Consider the following 27,269-nt stretch of genomic DNA (forward strand, 5'->3'; position numbering starts at 1 on the left):
TCCATCTCCTTTCCTTCCCCAAACCTAATCCTTCCCTCTCCAACCTCATCTGTTTCACCCATTTTCCTTCCCAACAGTGTTACCTGGGACCCTCCTCCAGAGAAGACTACAAATCAAACAATAATAATAAAAAATATACTTTTATCTTGACACTGCACAGGTCCTTTTTATTTTTTCTTATTCCTTTTAGTGCTTTTATTCTAAATTAAGATACTCTATGTGTGTGATTATGTTTTTTATACATTTATGTGTGATATATGTTTACCTTGACCTTCCACATATATTTTACTTATCCGCCATGGAGCCTTTTAAGCACTGTCCTTCTATTTATTTTCTTTTATTGATTTATTTATTCTTTTATTATTGACCTTTCAGGACCTGTGCAGTTATCACCTTGCCTTCTCTCCTTGTCCCACCAAAAAAGCATTGGCTCCCCGTCCGCTTGGGGACCACATCCTGGTCCTCCGCCTCGTCTGGGAGTCGAACCCGGGCCTCCCGGGGCGGAGAGCTGCTCCGGCCACCTCACCCATCCATCCCGACAGGAACAGGAACCAGCTCACACATAAAGCATCATACAGCCACACACACTTACATACAGATCTTTAGGCCAGTGCAAACAAACCTCCACCGGATCTATCAACCCCAACCATAACCCAAACCTAACCCTAACCCTAACCCCTAACCCTAACCCTAACCCTAACCCTAACCCTAACCCCCTAACCCTAACCCTAACCCTAACCCTAACCCCCTAATCCTAACCCTAACCCTAACTCTAACCCCCTAACCCTAAGCCTAACCCTAACCCTAATCCTAACCCTAACCCTAACCCTAACCCTAACCCAACCCTAACCCTAACCCTAACCCCCTAACCCCCTAACCCTAACCCTAACCTTAACCCCTAACCCTAACCCTAACCCTAACCCTGATTTTTTTTCATGAAATTTTTCAACATGCTATACTATGTTTTTTAATGACATTTTTAAACATACTATACTATGACTTTTTTTTCATGAAATTATTCGACATACTATACTATGACTTTTTTTCATGAAATTTTTCTGACATACTATACTGACTTATTTTCATAAAACCTTTGACATACTATACCATGACTTTGTTTTATGAACTCTTCCAACATGCTATACTATGACTTTTTTCATGAAATTTTTCAACATACTATACAATGACTTTTTTTCATGAAATTATTCAACCTGCTGTACTATAACTTTTTTACATGAAATTTTTAAACATACTATGCTATGACTTTTTCATGAAAGTTTTCGACATACATACTATGACTTTTTTTCATGAAATTTTTCGGATATACTATACTATGACTTTTTTTTCATGAAATTATTCGACATACTATACTATTACTTTTTTTTCATGAAATTATTCGACGACATGTTATACTATGATTTTTTTCATGAAATTTTTCCGACATTCTATACTATGACTTTTTCATGAAATTTTTCGACATACTATACTATGACTTTGTTTCATGAAATTTTTCAACATACTTTACTATGACTTTTTTTCATGAAATTTTTCAACATACTTTACTATGACTTCTTTTCATGAAATTTTTAAACATTCTATACTACGACTTTTTTTCATGAAATTTTTCGACGACATGTTATACTATGACTTTTTTTCATGAAATTATTCAACATACTATACTATGACTTTTTCATGACATTTTTTGACATACAATACTATGACTTTTTTTTCATGAAATTTTTCCGATATACTATACTGACTTATTTTCATAAAACTTTTGACATACTATACTATGAGTTTTTAAAAAAATTCAATCAGGTTTTCAGGCCCATCATAGCACAGAAACAGCCTTGGTTAAGGTTGTGAATTACCTGAGAATCAACCTGGACACAAAAAAACTCTCCATCCTTGTCCTTTCTTACCTGAGTGCAGCATTTAATACAGTCGACCACAATATTCTCATGGACAGACTAAATAAATGTGTGGGCCTCTCTAGCACGGTTCTCAAGTGATTTATATCTCATCTCACAGGTAAATCATTTTTTGTTGCCCTCGATGAACACTCAAAAATACTATATCAACCATGGCATACCACAAGGCTCAATCCAAATCCCACATGGTATCAATTTTCACCAGTTATGCTGATGATACTCAGCTCTACATTGCTGCGTCTCCTGATGACACAAGCCCTATTGATGCCCTCCACAAATGTATTTTAGACATTAATGCTAGGATGGCTCAGAACTTCCTTCAGCTCAATCAGAAACAAAGGTACTCGTCATTGGAGCAGAAGCTCATAGAGAGAAACTGACCTCTAAATTGAAGTCACTGGCTCTCAGTCCCAGGTACCAGGCTAAAAACCTACAGTAAAAACTGCCATTTATCATTTAAAAAATATTGTCAGAGTGTGTCCATTTCTCACCCAGGACAACATTGAGAAACGTGTGCACACTTTAATCACTAGTAGACTCAACTATTGTAATGCTCTCCTTTCTGGCCTACCTAAAAAAGCCGTAGTTGGTTGATCAGGGCAAGAAGGAGAACACACATTACACCTATTTTAAATCATTGCGCTGGCTACCTGTTAGTTTCAGAATTGATTTCTAAGAATCTTTTATTGGTTTACAAATCACTAAGTGGTTTCGCTCCAGACTACTTGTTTGGCTCGTTACTAGTTTTATTATACTGTACTTTATTTGACTCATTTAAATGTCTTTATTCATTTAAATACTTTTATTTATTTATTAAATTTGTGTTCTTTTGAATTATATGTTCATCACTTGGAGTTGCATTTGATGTATGACTTGTGCTATATGAATAAAGTTTGACTGATTGATTAATTATGACATTTTTATGGGCATACTATACTACAGTATGACTTTTTATGATTTATTTTATGGCAAAACGTCATCACATTGTATGCATGTGGAAATCTAATAACACTGGTTGGCAGAAAAAGCAGGTTTGGTAAAAGTCATGGAAGGACATCAACACTGATATGAGTTTTGACAAAAACAAACGGACTATTTGTTTAAATGTATACCATTTATAGCAACCTCACATTTAAAATGCGTGCTGCCCTTGGAGATGCAATCACACTGTTATTTACTAGAAGATCATTAGAGAGCTCAATCTGTTGACTATTCCATGCGTTCATAATTATCTAATCAGCTCATTGATGCGCTTGATCGCACATTTCTAATATCGCATCAATGATTGTTGCATCACTACTGTAAATTCAACTTCACTTTGAATTACTGTAGCTTTCCTTTCTCTCAGCTCTACATCACATGATCGTAATTGAATTTGAGCGCCGAGAGTAGCTTTTCAAAAATTCAGAGCACAAGTCCAAAATTAACCCGCCTAAATAAATCTAAGCTATGTGACGTCAAACTCAAGCATCATATATGATGTATGCCTTCTTCTTCAGTGCTGTGATTGTGCCGCCAAGATGGGACACATATGCGACAAAATCATGTTTGGCTATCTTTGTGTTATACGTGCATAAAATGAGGCTCAATTGAATTATGAAACATGGCTCATTTTTTTCCCATTGCTCTGATGTGGTTATTGCGTGATGCTTTTGGGTCTTTGATGTTCTCGCAGTCGTGCCATCTCTTTTATATAAGGCTTTGAAGTCGGTCTAGTTGCACTGCGTAGTGGTATGCCGCACTGTTGCTTTGCCAGTGCCTACTGTGGTCACAGTGTGATACTGCAGCAGCACTGCGGATTATTTTAATAATAGTGGTTTATCTATTCCATTTGATGTCTCTTTAAATTAACCTGGAGTATCCAGAATTGTTCTTTTCTTTTTTTTTTTTCATCTGGCACACTAATCACTGGAATTTGAATGAATTACTTGAAGTTTTTCTGACCTCTCTGAAAGTATAATGATGGCTGCTGTTATTATAAGTGTACTGCTACATGATATGCACATTAAACAGTCAGCTGGAGGACTGGATGACTTTCTGAACTATGCACTGTGTACCACTAGGGAGCATCAGAGGACCTTTAAGAGAATGAAATATTTGAATGCTACATATTTGGCAGAGTTTGTATTTGAAGATTTTTTTTTCAGCAGGGTTTTGGTGGGGTTTGAAATTCTTTGTATGGATGTATCAAAACAAATGGGGGTTTGTATGAGTTCACTGCAATTTCAGTGTGAAACAATATACAATAGCTCACAGGGGAACTTAAAGAAGATATCTCATTATCAGTTGGTGATGTGGGGTGGGGGGAATATATCCTAAGGGAGTCTGATGAAAACTTTGAAGGCATGTATTTCAGATTTTGAGCTGCGCAACATTCAAAGAGATGCAGCTTTGTTCATCTCTATGTGTCATAAAACACTGCTACATTTCTGAAACATAAAGAATCTGCGGGATGTTGGAACAACAGGGGGGAGGTCAAAAAACAACAGCATAAAACAAGCTGTGAGCAAAGAATATTCCGCACTCGTTTGGTTTGAAATGCTGTTTGAAGTTAACCATGAAAAAAGAAATCACTTTCATGTGAAGTTGTTTTCAGAATTATGACTTCTATCATCCGAACTGTGCTTTGATGAATAACACTGAGCGTGGGAAAGCTGATCGCAACCCAAATGTAATTTCAAAAATACGAGTCACATAAACTTATACCTAAAATTCTTTTTTTGGTTTTGATGATTGTTATAGGCAACTGTCTACATTTCACTCAAAATCTCTTCAGCTACAATTTAGACACTTCAGCTCAGAGTAGATTCAAGCAGTTGACTTCAAACTAATGCTGCATTTGTCTTCTTTGGCTTTGTACATCAGAAGATTGTATTTTTCATTATTAATGTAATTTGTGTTTTTGATATTTTTTGGAATACTGAGGTCATGCATACTTAGCAATTTGGAAAGACTTTAAGCATCGTTGATATCCAAGTTAGTGTCTACATCTTTCTCGTGTTTCATATTCATTGTAACACTAAACAGTTCATTAGTGAAATGATAACAAAAAGGCAGAACTTGGTCTAATTCTTAAAAAAACAACACACCAAAAAGAACCCCAATATCATTTTAATCCATGAGTGCATTTAACATTCAAAAAAAGTATACCTACCGAGAACATGGATGTGATCTATATTTGGATCCACTGTAACCTTGTTTATGTGATATGGGTTCATGAAATATTTGTGTTGATGAAATATTCATTGGACAGGAAGCCAGGTCAAAAGGCATTATGCCCAATAAACATTAAATTTAGTGGAAATAATAGTTGACGGCATGTTATAGATACATCACCACTTGTAAATACTTGTCACTACATGCACAGGTTTCTGTTAGTTACTTAAACAGAGCATTGTGAAGAAGCCCCACATAGCCATATTAGGAGGAACGTAACTAAAAAAAAATGCTGAAAAATCAAAGAAAAAAAAAATCAAAATCAGCGGGACTTTATTTGTCATGTATAAACACAACATAAATTACTGTTAATATGACTAATACAGACATTTATTCAGTTTCTTAAAAAAAACGCCATAAAACTCTTGCATAATTTACAAAACATGGTGTCCCTGTGCTATCCAAGACACATCTGTGCCTTTTACTCCCCAAACAGAGTTCGGCATACCTTTGCTGTCCTTTTTTCACAATGAATATTGGGTATTTAAACATGGAAACTGTTTCTTTTTTTCTGTTTAAAAGCATCTCAAAGAGAATAAGACATTTTGATGTTTTTCGATGTTTACAGTGCTAAATCTGGTATACATAGTGGTTGTTTGGTGAGGATATCTCTAGCGTCAGAAGTCTCTGATTTATAAACAAACATTTGCTCAAGGACACTGCTTGCTCTCGGAGCGTGAACTCTCAAGCCCCGTACTTCTAGTGAAGTGCAGATATGCATAATGTAAACATTTCCTTTGCTCTTATAATACTTTCTGTTGAGATTTTTCTTGATGAAAACAAAACGAAAAAACATAAAAACACCTAAATTAGCTCACTGTTTCCCCAAAGACACCGCTGTTCCTCTGCTTCATAGTCCAGAGTCCAAAAGGCTTGTGCAACAGAGGAACTGACCTGTAACTGCCATGGTAAGGCTTGGTGTAGTTATACATTTACTCTGTAGTCCCTAGGTCACAATGCACAGCATTGCTTTTGACCCCTTGTATTTTTTTCTTTTCTTTTTTTTTTTTACAAAAACACACGACACTCAGGGTACATAGCAGCAACCTTTGATTACGGTTGCTTTTCATTTTGTCCGCTAGTAAGTCTCTACCAAAACTAAGTCTCTTTGGCAGAAAATGCACCTCGTATTGTTACCTTTTCCCAATTTCACTTTGCCGAAGAAAGTGGATGTTATTAGCGCTGTCTGCTAATTCTGGGTACTGCTCAATGGAGAGCACATAGTACCCGTCATACCCCAATACTTTCCCACTACTCAAAAGCTGCCTCTTCTCTCCCTCTGTCCAGGGGCGGAACCCTTCCTCGCCGTCTCGCACTCGCTGCTGTTCTCTCGCCCACGCACCGGCAAGGGCGCGCTGACGAGCGAGCTCAACAACCCGCGCTTTCTCCTCGTCCACCGTGGATCCATAGCGGATATGAAGAGCTAGAGCGCCGGCACGGATCTCCACATCTGCGAAACGCCGAGTCCGACTATCCATGACTGTGGTGGACTGGGAAACAGTCACATTGACGCCATTCTCCAGAGTCTTGTGTCCACTAGTGAGGTGCAATGCAGCAAGGTCGCCGTCTGGAAGGCCTGGCTTCACAAAGTAGTGTGTGTCCCGTCCTTCTATGGTGAAGTGGAGGTCTTCCAAATAGAAAGCGTTGTTGAGGATTGTTGCAACCTTGATACAGTCCTCACTGGCCACGTTGAGCGTGTGAGTGTGAACGCTGCCCTTGTAGATGGCAAACATAACGGCTCTTCCGATGGGAGACATTGCCGCCGAGAACCACAGCCAAGACTTTTCACCTCTGCGACCTCGACTGAGATGGACCTCTGGCAGCCGCTCAAATGACAAGAGAGAATGCGCTTGTCTGGTTACTTCCTGCTGGACCCCAGAGATAGACTGTAGGAAAAGTGCAGTGAAACGTTAACGCATGAACATGGCAGAACCTGACTCTCCAGGCCATTTAGAACCAGCTACTGCTCTGCTTCAGAGAGTTTTTCATCCCTGTCTAAGATAATGGTCTTTTCAAGCTGTGTTCTCAAGCCAAAAGTAGATAAATCCCCCATGACAATTTTACAGCAACACTTTTTGTGTTAAGACCTTAAACCAAAGAAGCCTAGCATAAATAGCCTCAAACGATTGTTTAAACAGTAGCAGCACAAAAAGATTACATAGAAAGTTAGACGATGTTAAAATGTGTTCAACTGGTAGGAAAGTACAATTTGTGCTTATTATGTGAATATGCAAATATGGCCCAATTAAAATTGATATTTTATGAAATACATAGCAATCCAATTAAGAGATGGCAGCTTCAAAATACTGATGTAAGAGAAAAACAATGGAATTTTTGTTGTTGTCTGTCTGATCCCCTACACGTTCAAAAGCATGTCTGTTGGCGTATGGTTGTTTATTTCGTATTCAATATTCATGAAAGATATTTATTTTACCCACCGGCAGATCATCCCAGCGCTGACTCTTCCTCAGTTCATAGGATGGCATGCTTAAATCAAACTTTGGGACGGGAAACCCAGGAATGGTGTTGTGAAGATGAAAGCCAAAGGTTACAAGCCAGCTGTTCACATCTGTGCAATAAAAATGAATTAGGCTTTTAGTAAGTTACAACATCAATACCTTTGAACCTTACGATAAATGTTTTAGAAAAACTTTTTTTGAAAATATAAAACAAATCTTTTATACTGTATATTGAGAAAAAAGGTTTTAAAGTGGACCTATTATGCTTATTTTCAGGTGCATACTTGTATTTAGGGTTTCTACTAGAACATGTTTACATGCTTTAACGTTCAAAAAACGCATAACTTTTCTCAAGCTGGCTGTGCTGAAGCAATTCTTTTCACCCTCTGTCTGAAACACTCTGTTTGAGCTCCTGCCCCTGATTCTGGAAAACCACAGTCTGCTCTGATTGGTCAGCTGGCCCACTCTGTTGTGATTGATCAACCGAACCAAAGTCTTCGGACTCCGGTCCTGCTCCGCTCTAACTAGCTTTGTTTGAGGGTGTGGCGAACAAGCCGCTAGCCAAAGTGTGTTACTTGGTGACATCACCACGTTACGGAAGAAAAGGCGGGACTTCAATCAGGGCGTTTCAGGCAGTGCAGGAGAGTAACTCCCTTTGGGCTTTATAACTTTGCAGACCTTTTATATGCACAAAAACTATATAACACACTAAAGAAAAGGGAAAAATCACAAAAGCATAATAGGTCCTCTTTAACACAATTTCTTGAACAGTAAGCATTTAAGTGACTAGTTTGATACTCGTCACTTTAATAAAAATGTGAAACTGTTGAGAAAATACTAATTATTACAAAATAAAATAAATTAATATAAAAAATGTACATATACTTAAGTACAGCTACTAATAACCCTAAAATAGTTGATTGACAGAAAATTAATTGGCAAGTATTTTTGGAAACTAATTTTTCAAGCTACTTGTGAGGATCTGCTTTTTTGTCACATAAGATAGTAAACCACACATATTTGGGTTAATGGTCAGATACAAATTCTAAGATTGATTATGCAAGTAATAATGAACATGTTATAGATAAAATGGTTCATGGAGAAACATGTCTGCAGAAAAATCAATAATGATTAGTTGCAGCCCTAAAAATCATCATCATCAATAGCAATATCTCTTACCTGCAACATATTCTCTCATTTCATGGACTTTGCTGATCGGGTTGTTACTTCTGAACATGTATAAATTAAAAGGAGCCGGCTCTTTGCTAACTTTTTGCCAAGTAGAGACATCTGGCACAGTCCACCTTCCAGACATTATATCATAATCCTGCTCCCCGAAGTGCAGCAGTTTGGTCAGGGGCTCATACAGTCCTCCGTGAAACCCGAGCACAAGCTGGAAGTCTGGGTTTGAGTCGAAGTAAACCTCGCCGTATGCTGTGTATTGCAGCTGTTTGACCAGGAGGCCGTTGCTGGTGAAGACCGCCAGAGGTGTGCCGGTGTTATCACAGGCGATGTAGAACTCCTCCCCGCTGCTTATCTCCATAGCAAACAGGTGGCCTTGGAGGTCATAGTAGAGCGAGGTGATCTCTGAACTGGAGTGGTTGTATACATGTGTAATCCTCGCCGGGTAGCTCAGGTCTGCGTAGAAGTATTGCAGGTGTTGGCCCAAGCTTGTCTTGGTGGACACTCTGCGTCCGAGTCCGTCGTAGCGGTACTGAATGGTCCATCCGCTGCTCTTGCTATATACCCGCACCAAGAGTCCTTTGGAGTTGTACTCAAAGATTTCGGCTCCCCGCTGACGGAGGAAACCATCTTCATCCATTCTGTATTGGATATCTCCAAGGCGGGTGATGCGGTCTCTCAAGTCGTAACGCAGAGGAAGAAGTCTGGCACTGCTTCCCGCGTTCAGCAGATGCAGATTTCCGTTAAGGTCGTACGTATAGCGCCACATCACCTTCTCGTTCAGGTATACGGTTTGGAGCTGGCCGTCCACGTCATACTCATAGCCGTACTTGGTGGTGTTGGCGAAGGGGCCGATCTTGATCTCTCGCTTGATGACTCGCCCCACGTCGTCATACTGGAAAGTGATCCAGTACATGAGCGAGCGGAATATCTCGTACTGGATCTCCTTGATGCGTCCGTGTGCGTCAAAGTGCTTGGTGTAGGTCATGACTGCGGTGGATATGATCTGATTTATGTCATAGTAGATCACCCCAAACTTCCCAAACTGTTCAACCTTTCCTGAGATGTCATCAAACTGGTATAGATCGATGGGTAGCGGCGTTTCGTTGATGACGCCTTGCACGCTGGTGACACGCAGGCTGCTGTCGTAGGTGTAGTCAAAGCGTGCGTTGACCATGCCGTCCTCGCTGAAGCGGAAAATCTGCCGGTCCACGAGGGGACCCACTTGGCGATAACGGATGGAGCAGATGAATCCTTCATTCTGCAGATTGACAGTCTTCAGCACTCCCGCTGTCTCGTCGTAGGTGAAGCTGACCCTCGTGCTGTCGTACAGGATCTCAGACAGTTTGTTCTGCCGCCGGTACCTGTACAGGATCCTCCGGCCTGTGCCGAGGTGAGATACTCTGAGTAGGAGGCCGTCTTCGCTGTAGTCCACAGCCACTGAGGCGTTGCTCTCCGGGGGGTGATAAAGGTTCCTGTAGTAGCCCACTGAACGGATGGTCTGCATGGTGTAGCGGGCTACGCTTGGCATCGTGACAGCAGAAAGCCGGTCCAGAGGGTCGAAATCAAATATGTACTGCCGTTGACTGTGGAGCAGGAGAACCATGGACTGAAAGAAAAGAGCAAAATAGCAGGTGTTCTCTTGGGTTACATAATATTTATACATAATATATATTTAGTAGCAGGCAATGTAAGTGCAGGCAAAGTGAGCAGAAATTTCCTGTATGAGAAAAGGAGAAACGGGGTATATGAAAAATGCACTAGGTAGCTTTAACCACAGTATCACTGTTGTGAGACAGCGGCTACCTATCGTGCAGCCCAGTGTCTAACCTGTTAATGCAGAATGTACAGCTTCAGCTTTAAAATACTTTGAAAATGATATACTGATGTTAAATACTTCATAGAGCTTCTACGAAAAACATTTACTATGAATTAGAGATGCAAGATTATTTGATTAATCGATTAGATGTCAACTTTTAAATTAATTAGCCTCAAAATGATCTGATTCCAGCTTCTTAAATGTGAATATTTTCTGGTTTCTTTACTCCTCTTTGACAGTCAACTGAATATCTTTGAGTTGTGGGCAAAACAAGACATTTGAGGACGTCATCTTGGGCTTTGGGAAACATTGATCGACATCTTTCACCAAATTCTGACTTTTTATAGACCAAACAACTAACTGATTAATCAAGAAAATAATTGACAGATTAATCAACAACAAAATAATCGTTAGTTGCAACCCTACAAAGAATGCTGGTGTAGAAAACAGTTTGCATGTTCAACTGTTAATGATTGTCTAGTAGTCAACATGCACATGTGTGCAACATAAGCAATGTTTACTTTTACCTCCTATTACCCACAGAGACTAGTTTCATTAATTTACAGCATATGCAGTGTGGAGTGTGGTCTGTCTTCTAAAGGTTTACCACCCTCTCTGTTAAAATGTCATGTCCAGTCATCCGTTGCGACACAGAGGTTCCCTGCGCTCCCTGAGCTCTCTGTGTTCCTTATGTCAGAGTGTTGACATGGCCTCTCCAGGTCACGCAATGACAGGATGCGGCCAGGAGTAGCTGAGGAAATCTCTGCATGCTTTTTTTTAAAGCTGAGCATCTCAGTGAAATCTTAAATACGGTCTAGAAAACAACGAGAGGATATTTTTGTGGAGGAGATAGATGGTGTGATATTTTGCTGTTTGACATGATGTAACAACAAAATGCAAAGACCTGTCAGTTTTTCTTTATTTTCATGTATAAATGTTTAAATCACTATGTACATAATTTAGCCTCAGGGTGTCCTTTGTTGTTTAGCAGAGAAGTGGATTCCAATATTTTCCAAAGAATAAAACAAATAGGAGTAAATTTAGCAGACCTGAACACTACCTGAAACCTACAAAAATATTTCCCCAAACATTTGCATGTTTTTATTTTTGGCAGTCAGAAAGGAGTACATACTGTGTATTTAACGACTGTATTTACTCAGTTGTTAAATGTGAAAATTGTGCTCCCACAGGATTTCATATAATTTTAGCCTGCCCATCGCTCAATGTGTTATCTCTGTATTTACTGTCTTTCAATTTGTACTCTCTGGCCGCAGTGGAAACTCTCATTAGGTGTGGAGTGTCCAGTCTTTGTAGGTTTCAGCTATTTAATGTTTTATCGTATTTTGAACAGGACCACGAACAATATTAAACATAAACACTACCATTTGATGTATTAAAGCTAAAGCTAAATTTGCAGTCCTTAAGCAGGGTCATAATTTAAACATACACACAGCACGAAACAAACAGGACAGGACATATGATACAAAATGACATGCAGAAGTACATAAAACAATTAGTCTTCAGGTCTGTTCCCATCAATGCTCGAAGTGGGCCGGTACTCACCGGTACGCCGTACTGGCACTTCTACATTATACTCCTTGGCGTATGACTTTTTCTTGCGTACCGGCACTTCTCACAATCTGCCGGTACTCTTTTCTGCCCTCTCCATATCAAGTTCTCTGGGAGATTCATAATCATACTGCACAGCATCTAGACAAGCCGATACACGGCACGTCACGGGGGTGAAAACGACGCCGCTGTTATTTATTGATACAATACGTCCTTCGTTAGTGAACTGTTCGTCAACGTCAACTAATATAATGAATTGAACATTATTTAAAAGTTTTCTGAATCTGCTCTTTTGATTTACAGAATATGATTTTACAGGGCAAATATTTCCAGAAGAAATAAATGTTCAGATTATATGTGGAAATAATAAAATAATTATTCAACTATAGTAAGTTTTGTCTTTAAGCTTTTTTTGGAGTTATCTATAGTAAGAATAATGGTCCAAAATTATGTAAATGAGTTTAAGTCAAAAACCATGAAATTGTCTGGGGAGAAGACCCCCAAACCCAATATCTCCTCTTATCTTTTTTTCACTGTCGAAATACATAATGTGTCTCTTTATCCTGCTGCATAATATGTAGGCGCATCCTGACTGTGACACTGCTCCAAAAACCTGAATGATACCCTACTATAGGCTACACTTTAACTAATAACACTATGGGCAAACATACAAACACACCGCCTTAACCCTTTTATGTTCCAGTTGGAATATTATCGGAGTATTATAGGCCTACTACATAAGATGTGTAGCCCAAGTATAATAATCTAACAATAAAATCACAGCTGATTATGACTGACATAGTATAACATGCTTAAAGAAATAATAAATAATAAATCAATATGAGCAAGAGATGCTGATACCGTCTGACACACACGCTGACCTGTGAATAAGAGGAGTACAGCCACTTATTTTTTTCCACTTCAATAACTGGTCTCCATCTTTACACACACAGTGATTTAAAGAGTACACACTTCTATTGCACATGCACTGTACACTGCTACCAGAGCAGAGGATACTGCCATTCAGTGCTACCTACCACACAGCAGAGATGGTAATCATCCCTACTGTTTAAACCACTTGAGGTCTAATTTCCTTGGGTAATATACTATACTCTACATACTGGGTAGAGGTTGAGGTATAGCTAGTGGATGTAATCCCTCTGAACATTTCTGCTTGCAAATTATGCTCGTAAATCTGCCGCTGGTGTAAAATTATGACTGTGTTTGCTAGGTACCTCTGTGAGAAGCAGAATTATGTACATGGAGCTGGTGATTATTGCAAAATAGGCTTCTTCAGGGTGACCTCTGCTACATGTCAGGGGCTTTATTCACCCTGGAGCGGTAATGACTAGCCTGCTGTACAGTACATCTTATATACTGCTTCCTCCCGGTCATGTTATTTTCTCACCTGCTCCAGGTAGGTGTAACTCCATATCTTCCCATCAGCAAACACCCTGGAAACCAGGCGGCCTTGGCTATCATACTCGAGTCTCTCAGTGGTGGGACCTCTCTGCAGGGCACTGATTTGTCCACTGCTAGTGCGGCTCACATTAACCGGCAGTAGCTTACTGCTGGGCACCCAGAGCACCGGGTGGCCTGCTGTGTCGTATATAATCTTTAAGAGGAACTTCCTGTGGTCATCGTAAATCTTCTCTGTCCTCAGGGTGCGATCGTAATCGACAGAAAGGATGTTCCGCCCGTTCACCTGTGGGAAAGATTTGATTTAATAACGTGTAAAACAAAAAACAACTACTCCTACTACTGCTACTACTGCTGGTGATAATACGATATCATTAACAGATTTAAAAGAAACAATACAACCAATATGCCTTGACAATTGTGCAACATCAAGTAGAAATCCTTGGTTTTGACACCACCGTTTTTGAACCGTATTCACATCATTTTCAATACAGTTGTCATAGAGATTAACACCTCCCTCACAGGGCTCATTTAACCGAGAGACACTCTGGCGATTATTCAGGTGCACTTAAATCACAACCTCCTAAATTTAGAGGAGACTAAAATTACTCAAGAGGCAAAGTAACCACCCAAGTTAAGTTCATGAAGTACCGTAAATCATAAATCTGAGTGTCAGATTCAGAGGAGGAGGAAGGAGAAAGAGGTGGACTTGTGTACAGTGCTGGAATATTGATAACCCTCTATATCAGGGACTAAATGTTCAGGTGACTCATAAATTTCAGTGGAAAGAAAGAATTGTAGAAATATTTTTACAATGTTATAATAAGGGCAGTCGTAAATTATAAGCTGTCATATTTTAGACAGTTTGGTCTGATTTTTGTGCAACTGATCTCTGTCTCTAATAATTTCCCCGCTACGGGACTAATAAAGGATTATCTCCTTTTATTTTATCTTAACTTATCTTAATAGAGTGAAGATACTGGTATCATATGAAACTAGAAAAGCCTAGGGATTAAATTGTTACCAACAATATCATGCTAGCTTGTTGGGAAAACTGCTAAATAACTTTACAAATTTACACTACATTTTGGCAAGGAAAAACTGGCATGACGATTTTCAAAGGAGTCCCTTGACCTCTGACCTCAAGATATGTGAATGAAAATGGGTTCTATGGGTACCCACGAGTCTCCCCTTTACAGACATGCCCATGGTGTCTTAATGTGGTATTTTGGAGAGATTGTTGATCATTTTTATCAATTCTCGAATGGTAAAAAATTGTTAAATTTAGCACCAAATCTTTGTAACAAATGGTATCAACCTAAAATTTGCTGCAACAATTAATGAGACATAATAGAGCATAAGCATGGTCATCACAAACTCATATCATGTTCTACGCTCTTATACACTTTAGTTATTTTAATTGATTAATTCATTTATTAATACATTTTTTATTTTTTATTAATGACTAGAACAACTTGACACACAGTGCTGAGCTGCATCTCAAATTAATCTTCAGGTTCCCAGCTTTGAGATGATGTACACCACTTCTATGTGACATCTATTGTTGACTATCTATCTATCTATCTATCTATCTATCTATCCATCCACATCCCCTGTCCCCCACCCCTATGCCTCTGAAAAAAGAGGGTGGAATGGAAAGGGGTTAACATTATTCAAATCAAAATGTGTTTCTGTTTATCACTGTGAAACAGGTCTGAAGTATTTAGGTTGGAAAGTTTTTGAATACAAATAGTTCCAATGGCAACTCTTGTCTATTCTCTACAAATGGTAGTAAACATAATCTGTGTTATGTCCTCGGGAAATGTTCTCCCCTGTGAGGGGTCCCTGGCCCCAAAACGTTTGAAACCCCTGCTCTGTCCAACACTGAAAGCCACAGGGGAATAGCCACTTTTGTATTCGTGTCACGCTGACCATTTGAATGTGCCACAAGGAAGGAAAAAAAAAATAATAAATCAAACTCACCCTAAGCTTGCGTCCAAACACGATAACTTTCCCTCTGGCTTGTTCTTTGCGGAAGCGCCACTCCACCAAGTTTTGCCCACTCTCCCCTGGCAAGCTCATGTTGCGTCTGGCTACAGTCGGGTTGGCAGCGCCTGCCAGGATGTGGGGCTCTGTCTGGTAGTGGGTATCCATCCCGTTGGCATAGGTAATCCTCAGCGAGTTGTCAAAGCCAACTTGATAGATGCTTCTACATTGGTCTATGTCATGGTAAACAAAAAGTGAACAAAAAAAAAGCAAGTTAATAAGTAATTACACACCGGGATGAATGATTGACAGTCTCCTGAGGTAATTATTGGTTGTACTTAATTATGCTTTAAGTCCTTAGTATTTCCTATTAGAAAATTATTAGATGGATGTGAGTGATGTGCTGAAATAACTGGTCCATCTGGGTCTGGCAGAGAGAAGAAACCATTTAGATACAAGGTTGATGCGTCTCCCTGACACCCCAAACCCACACACTGAGAGAGTAATCATTTACGCTGTCGTCTGTCAGACCCTCTAAGCTGTGATGATACACGACTTAAGCTTACTCAACATTGCCCCGGCGACCCCTGAAACAATGACAAATAACCGCTTACAAAATAGCTGCCTGAGTCGGGGAAGACGAGCGCCGGCAGCGGCCTTACCCTGAGCCAGAGTGTAGAAGGCACGGATGGTCGAGGTATTCGTGGTGATGCTGATTTCCTCCTCTGTCATGGAGCTTTCAATGTCCACCGTCAAAGCGCTGTATATGTCCGTGTACAAGTTATTCACCATTCCGGTGGGGAACGTCACATTCATTAGCCGCCCTTCACTGTCATAGCTGTTTGACAAGAAGAGCAGAAAAATGACAAAAGCATTGATATACGATGGCACTCAGTGCATTCAATTATCAGCTCTTTTATACTTGTTGAGTAAGACCATCACATCAAATGTCAGTTTCCAGAGCATAAGTGAAAGGGGTGTCTGTATCAACCCAAATATTTGATACGGGAGAATGACACATCTCATCAGCTATCAGTTTTACATATAAAAAACACACACTCTTGTAATTAATTCAATTTGGATGATTGATTTGTCATTATAATCTCAACTGAATGCTTTGCTTTTTTTTGTAGTCATAGTGGGGATGTCATTCATGGCATAATGTGACATGACAGCGAATTACACAAGGGAGAGAAATTCAATCATTGAGAGGCCATGCTTCCAAAATAAAGTGTCGTTATGATAGAGAGTCCAGGTGGCGCATTATAACGAAATATAATCATGAGCTGGTCATTTTGTTCAACTTTACTTTTTTAAATATGTGCATGTTAAAACAAAGTCCTATTGTAACCGACACTTCTGTTGCTCCTCTTCTGCTAACTGCAATATTATTGTACATATGATACTAGGGCTGTCAATCGATTCAAATATTTAATTGCGATTAATCGCATGATTGTCCATCGTTAATCGTGATTAATCGCAAATGAATCACACATTTTTTATCTGTTCAAAATGTAGCTTAAAGGGAGATTTGTCAAGTATTTACTACTCTTATCAACACGGGAGTGGATAAATATGCTGTTTTATGCAAATGTATGTATATATTTATTATTGGAAATCAATTAACAACACAAAACAATGACAGATATTGTCCAGAAACCCTCACAGGTACTGCATTGAGCATTAAAAATGTGCTCAAATCATAACATGACAAACTGCAGCTCAACAGGCAACAACAGCTGTCAGTGTGTCAGTGTGCTGACTTGACTATGACTTGCCCCAAACTGCATGCGATTATCATAAAGTGGGCATGTCTGTAAAGGGGAGACTCGTAGGTACCCGTAGAACCCATTTTCATCCACATATCTTGAGGTCAGAGGTCATGGGACCCCTTCGGAAATGGCCATGGCCAGTTTTTCCTTGCCACAATTTTGTTTGGAGCGTTATTTAGCCTCCTTTGTGACAAGATAGACTATGAAACTATGCTATAAACTATGACATGGCTGGTACCAATAGATTCCTTAGGTTTTGTAGTTTCATATGATGTCTGTATCTTCACCCTAGCTTTAAAACTGAGCCCGGGACAACCTTAAAAATCGCAAGTTGCGTTAATGCATTCAAGAAATTAGTAGCGTTAAAACAAATTTGCATTAATGCATTATTATCAAGTTAACTTTGACAGCCCTACATGATACACATGGTTTAATCAAGTAAGAAATAATAAGAAAAAGTAGCAGTTATTAAAGTCTAACTAGGCTATTTTACAGATCTGAGGCACATTTTTATAATTAGGCTTTCAATTAAATGTGCACCCTAAAGCAGGTAAGTACAATTATAGAGTAAACTAGTACTGAGCTTTGAGACAAGGAAGAACACACACAGGCTTACACGCATAGCAAACTTTTTTTTTGTCTCATGACTTGAGGTTTAAATTAAAAAAGGAATATAAATATTAGTGTCAAACGCAATTCAGAGACAAGCTCAAACAAAAGTTTAATAAATCCTTCAACTGCAGGGCTGTTAATATTACCTCCTCATCCATGAGAAGTAGTGAATACTTAAAAAAAACAAAAAAAACTTCATAAACATAACTTTATCTGCCAAAATGCAAAGTGCATTTGTTTTACATAATGTGTATTAGTATGCACACAGTTGGAGGTGTGTTTTAATTTGCACCATGGGCAGGTTCCAGATGCAGACGGCCTAAATGAATTGCAATAAGATTTCCAGTTCCATCTCCATTATACTTACTCGTAGAAAGTTGTCCAGCCGATCTCTGACGTCTTTGTAGCCAGCAGGCCGTTGTTACCATGGTAAGTGAGAAGCACCAGCTCCTGGCCCTGTGCTGTGAGTGTTTTCAGCCCGCCGTTGGTGCCCATGGTCAGCCAGATCACCTGGTTGTCAGGGGCGACGATACGCACCGGCGTGCGGTTAGGATCTCTCCGGATTCTCAGTGTGTTGCCGCTGCTGTCGGTTACAGCTGTGATGTCATTCTCTGTGCTGTAGCTGAAAGTATATTTCAAGTCGCCGGTGAGAAGGCTCGCAGTGTGCTGGTGGGTGCCGTTGATGTCAAACACATACAACTCCTGGGCATCAGGGGAAGCCACCTCGTATGTATTGGCACTGAAAGTTGGCCCGTTTCTAGCGATGGCCCGGATGCGGATGTTGCCCAGGTCTGCCACGTAGAGCGTTCCATCTGGAGCTGCCACTAAAGAAGATGGAGCATTGAGCCTCGCATCTTTGGCATAGCCGTCCCCTGTCTGGTAACAGTCACAGTTGGCGTCGTTCTTGCAATCGCAGTCGGAGGGAGACCCGGCCAAATGCGTTATCTCACCATCCACAGAAACCTTGCGGATCCTGCTCATTTTCCTCTCATCCGTCTCCGCTATATAGATGGCCCCGTGGTAAGATATGGCGATGGAAACGGCGGACTCTATAGGGGTTAACTGGGCCCTTTCGCCACCAGCCACACCGCGCTCCAGCCCAGCCAACGGGCAGTGGAGAGGTCGGCCAGCTGCGATGCTCACTTGGCCGTTCTCCGTGATGCGCAGCACGATATTGTTGTCCAGGACGTACAGCGAGTTGTCCATGGGGCTAACGGCGAGGTCCGTGGGCCACTCCAGAATCACCTGAAATACAAGACATCATTATCACATTACACATTTGAAATAAAAGGTCCTTACTCAAAGTAATCATGACACATATTTCATTTAAATAAATATCTATTTTTCTAATCATTAAAATGCAGCAGTGACTCAAGCATTGGCCAAGTTCACGTGAACAATATAGCACATTCTGCATTTGCATAGTGGGATTGTCTTAAGATCAGCAAGCATAAAAAAACAATAAAACAAAAATGTAGTGACTCAGAACAACTGATAAACTGTACAATTAACCCAAATAGTGAACGCGATAACTGCAGGAAGTTTGTGTAAGACAAGCGTTTTGGATTAATTTTGAGCAGATTCTTTGATTTCCTGTGAATATTGCAGAGTTTTCCTGTTGGTTTTAGGAACTTCTAATATTGTTACTGTATGTCTTTTTTTATTTTTTATCAATCATACGTACTCAATAGGCTTCTTTTTTGACAAATTAAGTGTTTTCTTCTCCCTGACGCTTCACCATTGTTCTATTAGCTCTTTTGTTGCTTTAACTGTGTACTTTCCTAATGCAGGATGAGGCTTTATATATACATATGAAAAATATATATATTTATATTTTATTTTTATATCTTAAATTCTAATCAGAACTTTAAAAATAACAATTTAATTTAGTTTTCATCACAGAAAAGACAAAAGAAGGCCTTGGTAACCTGTGTTCTAGGTTAACGAAACACAACAATTCTTAGTTTCAGGTGATTATACACTAATGAAAACATAGTTATGAACATTATATTCTATTTCTGCTAATAGATCCCCCGAAATGTTACACCCTCTTCCTTTAAGACATTAGCTGGTGGAGGAATTAACGCTGACACTTTAGTGGCAGTGTAGTCTCTTTTTAAACTATGTTAGTTTGTCTTAGAATATATAATTTCAATTTGGCCTGAAGGAAAAAAATAAATAATTTATCTTATACCTTTGGGGTGTAGGATTAGCGCTTATCTTCTTGTGCTAACACTGCTGATACATGAATTTAAAGGATAATTCTGGCCACAGTGACTGTTAAGATAATTTTCCATTATGCCCTCTCCCCCCCTACTAAACATTTACATTTTATCATGCTGCTACTGAGATTATAAACTAAGTGAAGTTGCAGGGGGTTGTGCCCTGTGTGGCTGCAGTAAAGCTGCCAAAATAACCCTGAGCATGCATATTAACTGACGCTGTAGCCTGAGAGGGCAACACCCCATTAAGTGATCAATTAAGTAGATCAATTAAAGAAAAATATTTCACACATAAAAAAAAAAAAAATGATAGCAGTATTAACACATCTTGGAAACAAGTAGCAATTACAATCCAAAGCTTTAATCCAGGCCAACTATTACAATCTGCTTGTCAAAAATGTGTCAGTGGATAAAAAGCGTATTTGAAACAGCACAAATGATTGGCCTGACCTTTAAATAAATAACTGGGTCATTAAATCTGTCAAAACGCTCCTGAATTGTGCTTTTCCACAAGGTGATTAATAGTAACGCACGCTGCCTTTAAGGCTGCCACTAGTTAAACTGCACCGAGCCAAATCTCTAACTGGGATGCCTGAGGATCACACGGTCTCGCCAAAACCAGCAATTTTTTTTGGGCTCAAACCAAATGACTTGGTTAATTAGCAAAAAGTGGCAAGCTTAATCCTTTGTCTTCATGTTCTCTTATGTTCTTCCCCTTTCATGTTCACCCACACACACATACACACACACACAAACAGATTTCTTTCTCTCCTGTTTACATTGAAAACGTTCCTATGCTGCCAAAAAATACTGTTTAATTTTCTCCTAGCTCCATTATTATCTAACCTCTCCAAAGGACACCGAGTGATATCTGCTGTCGAGGTCATTTGGTGTTGACTGTTGCAGTCCCTCCTATCTACTTCTGAAGTGTTTTGTTTGTAGTCATTTACTCTCTTTCTTTTTGTAAGCTGATCTGCGGTAGAACATCAGAAACTTAATTAAAATGTAAATTGGTTAGTTAAAAAACAAAAAACAAAACACTTCTCTGTCTGGAGCACACAAGAGGTGGAAAGAGCTTGATCCTGCGGCAATTTCATTCTCAACAGCCAGTACACATAAAAATTCACTTTCTGCAGAAACAGGATATGGAGGACGCTGCTAACGCATCATTTTTCAAATGATAAAAGCCTTTTTTTTTGCTTTTTATTTTGCTTCATTATTCATCTTAAGTCAGATCTCAAAAACTCTAAAGGAGTGAAATGAGGAGGGATATTAATGTTTGAGTGCAGGGAGCTGCACTTCTACTTTGGAAGGTATTGTAATGCTATAACCTATTGTGTAAGGCCAGGGCGCTGCTTTTATGCCACCTCATTCACAGGGAGTTAGTAAATTTAGTGGGACAAAGTCGGCCGTCTTCAGGTGCTGCTGAAGAAAAGGTTTTATGTGCGGCGAAACTCGCTACCGATTGCTGCTTCATTATCATGTGTGGTGTAAGTGTCCTCAATGCGGAGTATTTCTAGTGGAACACTAATTCAGCTCCAGCCACATCAAAACAAGCCCCCCAAACTGAGTAATTATTCTTCCCTCCATATCATCTGCCGTGACCTGAAAACTCATCGCCTCAATAAACACTTCATGTCTCCACTTCCTGCCTAAATCACATCTTCCTCCCAGCACATATTTTTTCCTCCTGTACTTTCAGAGAAAATGCTCTGCTCTTGTCGAGTTGGGAGCAAAAAAAAGAAGAAAAAAGCAACATTTCTGTTTTTTTCTCCACCAAACACCTTATAATGTTGGCGTTCTAGGAACCGGAGCTTATTCCACTAATGTCACCGTATGTTTCTCTGATAACATCTGCCAGTTAAATGCCTATTTTATATTTTATTTAACCAGGAATTCCTCACAGAGATTAAAACTCTCTTTTTTTTTTTTAAAGCGTCCCGGGCCAAGAGAGGCAGCAATAACGATGTCACAAGCTAACATCATTAAGTAGATGAATATCTCTCTAGATGAGAATTTAACAAAAATGGGATTGTAAAACCATAAATAAAATTGCCAATAAGAATCATTTAAAAGATAACGTCCTTGAAACAAGCTGAAGAGGCACTTTAAAATCAACCTAAGGGCAATCTAACCATCAATATAAACAAGTAAGGATGATATAATGCTATCAAACAGTAAATGAATTACACTAAAACATCCAGATTGTAATATTCTCTCACATAGCAGCCAGAGGAGAGGGCACACAGTTTCTGCAGCAGTGATTTAAATTCCCGGAAAGAGACCAGTTTTTGCAATTTTAAATTTAATTGCAGAAGTTGCCAGACAGCAGAGCAGCATGCAAAACAGCTCTTCTACCTAGCTGTGAAGAGTTTGGGAACTGTTAATAATTATATAAACTAAAAAAAAAAAAAAAAAAGCCCCTGCATGTCTTCCTCGCAATCGAAAACCAGTCGCCCAAAAAGATTATCATTCATGAAAGGATGAGTTCTACAGCACATGTAATATATATGCAGTTATATAACGCCGCATATCAATGATGAGTCACGGGTGAGCAAACTGAGAGAGGGTGAGAGAGGTGGGGTGCACAGGGTGGCGCTGTGACACGCTCTGTTGCGAGCACACAGGCGGGGTTAACCACTGTCTGGCACATCTGTGTGTAAGTCACCTGATTGATGTCCATGCTGTTGTCACAGGTCAGAGGGCGAGCCGATGTCAGGTCGTTGGAGCCGAGGAAAGTGGAGATGATGCCGTTCTGGTCCACCTTTCTGATTGTGGTGCCGTCGACGAAATATATCAGGCCGTTCTTGCCCACGGCGATGCCTGTTGACATCAAGCAAGATAGGGGGAAAAAAAGGGAGAAGGGAAAAGGAAAAAAAAGTTGTGATAACAGGAAAACATGGTGGATATGCTGCATCTCTGCTTGCATGACTCAGTGGACAGAACACGATGGATACATGTGTCAAGCTTGCCTTCCCATTATTCAGGTCACTGCAAAAAGCACAGCCATCAATAATTCACGGGCTGCTTTTCTGGTATTAAATTATTTCTCAGGCTGAAGTGGGAAAGGCTGTATTCATACGGTATATATATATGCACTTGCCACGTCTTGTAACCTTCCCTCTCTAAAAAAAGGACCTCGCGACCGGCGGTGTCAATGAGTGGTGCGTCGGGGAGATTTTTTGACATTGGCAATCATCAACAATCTGCACACCATTTGAGAAATGAATGAGCGAGGGAGCGGAAATGACAGCTTTGGCCAATTTTAGATGAAAGGGGTGAAAGACAGGCCGTTGCCATGGTGACAACTGTGGACTAAATTGTCTCAGTGATTGAGTGTCAGCTCGGAGTTGTAAGTTGCAGCCGAGCCAGTGTGGAGTTGCAATAACCATTTGTCCCAAACTGGGAAAATACATTAACGGGCCACGGCAGCCGCCACATCGCTCTCTGCGTCACCGTGCAGCTTAATAAGAGACCAGCACCAATGGGAATTCAATCACACCTCACATGCAGAGAGACTACTTTTCATTCTTCACATTGGTTTTTTAACATACCGCAGTTTTGGGTTTGATTCTTAAGACTGCTGATCCATTGGAAAGTGGAAGATTGTTCTTTAGTTTCTGGAGGATTTAAATAAGCTTTAACTTCAGTTTTACCCCAAGAGCATGATTTCTTTTTCAATGAAGTCTTTAAAAGCTTCGATGGAAGGTGAGTGGTTTGGTTTGACCTGTGGCTAGGTCTGCACAAGATTGCTTTCTGCTAAAACATTTACGAGTTGAGGGAGCCCACAGTGAATCCTTGGGAGCTGGCTATTTGACAGTCTGAGATTCTCAGACAGATGAAAAGTGTCACATTTGAGCAGAGTTCACCAAATGTCTGAGAGGAGAAAAAAATGGAGCCATCTGCTGTTTCTTCTCTGGTCTCGGCTTCCACCCACTCCATCATTAGAGTCGCTCCCTCAGATTGCCTTCACTCAAGCCTTTATCACCCAGCTGAAGCTGAGCTATTGCAGTTGGCATTCGGAGCGGGCAACAACTAGCGCAAAAAACAATTCATCCCAGCCTTTTCATCCAGAAGAATTTATGGGAAAGTGAGCAATCCAACCACAAATGGCACAAACGGCCATGTGCTATTTGAATGTGGACAACAGGTTGTGCATAGCGGGTATCAACTTGTGGATGGCTGCTACTTTTGAGCTTTTAAGGACTGGAGACTTTACTTTCACAAGAGCTGTTTGAGAAAAGAATCTTCCAAGGATCAAGTATACATTTTAAAAAGGATATTTGCAGGAATATCCAATTATACAAAATAAATTATGCATTATATTTCTGGAGGTTAAAAGAACAATAACTTTTTCATAGGCAGCAACAGCAGCACAGCAGCCTTAATTTACAATTGCAGTTGATCGTCTTTTACTTCAACACATGACCCACAACTAAACTCATCCATTAAAATCAGCAAGCCCAGACTTGGCACCGACCCTGATGGCGCACATAAATTAAAACCTTGCAGTTCCCACTCCTGATGGAGAAACCCATCACCGTGTCCCGCCCCTCCATTTGGTAACAACATCTTCATTAGTTTGAAACGATACCTTTGGGTCCGGTGAGAGAGGCCTCTGGAGCTTTGCCTCCATCGCCACAGTGGTTCTCATCAAAGGGCAGACAGTGCTCCCCAGTTCCTGCCATCACCTCCGCGTTCGACTGCAGTTCCTTTGTCCCAGTTAAGGTTTTCGGTTTGTAGATCCTCCGGGAGTTTGTGTCCGACACGTACAGCTGGCCACTTACTGGATCAGTTGTCAGGTAATACCGGTGTGCTGGGTTGTTACTGCATCCAAGACAATAACTCAGTTATATACTGTACTGTCCTTTCACTTTGCAGACACTGAGTTTTTTTTTCCTTAAATGCCCTTTTCTTAAAATGCAGCCAAATAGTCCTTTAATGGTGCTAATTTACACCTAATGTGATCTAAATCAATACTCTCTGTAAGATACCTGAAACAACCTGCAAACCCCAACTGACCTCCGATGAAATGTAGCCTGATTTCCCCTCCGAATTAAACAATTAGAGTCAAGAATATTATTGATTCTATTATACCTCTCTGGAGAGCTAACACTGTCTTCACTTTGCATTCGATTTTCAAAGTTGTGAAGATAAACACTTAAGAATAAGCTCACAACATTCAAGGTAATTTAGAAAGTTGTATTGTTTAAATAATAGATATTCCTGCATACTATCATACATTGTTAAAAGTAAAACAAATGAAATTGCATCAAAAAGAAATGACGGAAAGTTCAATCAGGCATTTAAGCTTGTTTTCTAAAAACACACCATGAATGGCTAATGAAGTGGAACTTGTTTTTTTCCAGTCCAGCTGCAGCTTAAAATATCAACCTTATTATCAACTTAAAATTAGTAGCAACATTGTCATGCATGTGGATAATGAACTGAAGAGGGAAATGTCTATTTTTAATGTTGTGAAAAATTGTGTGAATAATTTCCACAGCGGGAGGAAGAAAAAAAAGAGAGTAGCGGCTTTGTGAATGAAGAATAAAAGACAGAGAGACAGAGAGTGAGACAGAGAAGGTTGAAGAGATGGACTTTAACAGGATAGCACTGCAGTGGGCTTCCAGTTTACAAAGCAGAAATGACAACTTGTGTGCCAGATCATTTCATTTGTTATCACTCCCCTGCGGGGAAAAGCCTTTGGAAATTACAGAAATGACTGGCTTATGTTAACAAAGTGCAACAGCTAATGGTGTTGCATCTGTTTCTGCTTATTTGCATTCATTTTACTGTCTCATAATGGACCAATGAATCAGAGAGCAAATGTTTCAAGGATTAGGAATCAAAATATTTTACAACACATGATTGACTGATATTTAGACTTGAAGAAAGCCAATTAAATTATCATTTTCTGTGAGTCCCTTGTAAACAAATTTGAAACGCTGGAAAAACTATTGCATTAACCTTTTTCTATTAAGGCAGAGTTGATACATAGCAGGTGCTTAAGTGTCATTAAAGAGCTAAAAACAGAGGCAGTTAACATGAAAAATAGCTTGCTTTACAGTGCAGTCGTAAACACGGCTTCTCTGCTTGTACTCCAGCTTAATGGTACTTCAGTCAATACTGGTTGGCTTTGGAAGTGGGATAATGCGACGGCAAAATAAATGTGGCAATGAAACATCTTTATAAAATGATGAAGATGGAGTCATAAAACTTGACAGCTATTATGAGTCAAAGTAAATGCCCAAAATAGGTGGCTGCCATCAAGTTCTTATTAAGAATTCAGCAAGACGTACTTTTACAGTCAACCCGCGGTGGCCGGACACAACAAATGAAACACCTGTATGACATTGTGCAGTCAAATATAACAGCCCTGCAATAAATAATACCTCTGTGAAGCTTCTGGTGTTGATACTGATACAAGGCAGTGACCATGTGTCTGACCTGCAAGCTGATTGGCTAATTCAACTCCTGTTGGGAGGCTGGCCCAAAAAAGGAAATATCACATAAGTTGTCTTACATAAGTATAAAAGAAATGTTTTCGAAACAACTCCTGTGCTTGTTCGCCTACGTGCAGCCCGAAGCTGCCTCGAACCTCGAAATTAGGTTTTCTAAATAAGTGTAATTATATCCACGCGTGTCATTTCTGTCCTTTGGTGTGGATCAAAAACCCCGTCTCTGACAAAATTACCTTCCCATATTAACAATTTTCTCCCAGGCAACATTTGTTTTGTTACCTTTTTCGCAACTGCAAATTATGCAGTTTGTCAACATGTGTTTTATCTCATAAGATAAAGTTTTCACTCTGTTTATCTCAGAGATTTCAGTCACATATCTTGAGGTCAGAGGTCAAGGGACCCCTTTGAAAATGGCCATGCCAGTTTTTCCTCACAAACATTTAGCATGACTTGGAGCGTTATTTAGTGTTCTTCCTGACAGGCTAATATGACATTTGGTACCAATTGATTCCTGTAATCACAATGTCACAATATAGTTTCAATGTATGGTAATGTAATTTTCAGGGGGACAGAGTCGGGACCAAAGGAACTATATAATAATAAATAATAATAATAATA

At 39.7% G+C, this 27,269-nt stretch overlaps 1 protein-coding gene and 1 long non-coding RNA gene across 7 annotated transcripts in view; both read right to left on the minus strand.

The window, feature by feature from the left end:
• Positions 1-670, minus strand: part of LOC119494596 — an 8,130-nt gene extending 7,460 nt beyond the window's left edge. Inside the window, exon 1 of the long non-coding RNA XR_005208250.1 lies at positions 451-670. This is a non-coding gene — a long non-coding RNA (uncharacterized LOC119494596). The remainder of the gene's footprint in view (positions 1-450) is intronic.
• Positions 671-5,026: 4,356 nt separating this feature from the next.
• The window catches only part of si:dkey-237h12.3 (teneurin-3), a 175,908-nt gene continuing 153,665 nt past the window's right edge, over positions 5,027-27,269 (minus strand). For all 6 annotated transcript variants that reach the window (XM_037780026.1, XM_037780025.1, XM_037780024.1 and 3 more), the window contains 9 exons: positions 24,782-25,014; positions 22,856-23,010; positions 18,333-19,210; positions 16,244-16,419; positions 15,579-15,814; positions 13,585-13,881; positions 8,786-10,397; positions 7,586-7,716; positions 5,027-7,033 (listed from right to left, as the gene is read on the minus strand). In XM_037780026.1, the coding sequence (XP_037635954.1) occupies positions 6,281-7,033; positions 7,586-7,716; positions 8,786-10,397; positions 13,585-13,881; positions 15,579-15,814; positions 16,244-16,419; positions 18,333-19,210; positions 22,856-23,010; positions 24,782-25,014 (4,471 nt within the window). In that variant the 3' untranslated portion in view covers positions 5,027-6,280. The remainder of the gene's footprint in view (positions 7,034-7,585; positions 7,717-8,785; positions 10,398-13,584; positions 13,882-15,578; positions 15,815-16,243; positions 16,420-18,332; positions 19,211-22,855; positions 23,011-24,781; positions 25,015-27,269) is intronic.

Source organism: Sebastes umbrosus, chromosome 9, assembly GCF_015220745.1.
Source record: "Sebastes umbrosus isolate fSebUmb1 chromosome 9, fSebUmb1.pri, whole genome shotgun sequence".
Taxonomy (NCBI): Eukaryota; Metazoa; Chordata; class Actinopteri; order Perciformes; family Sebastidae; genus Sebastes; species Sebastes umbrosus.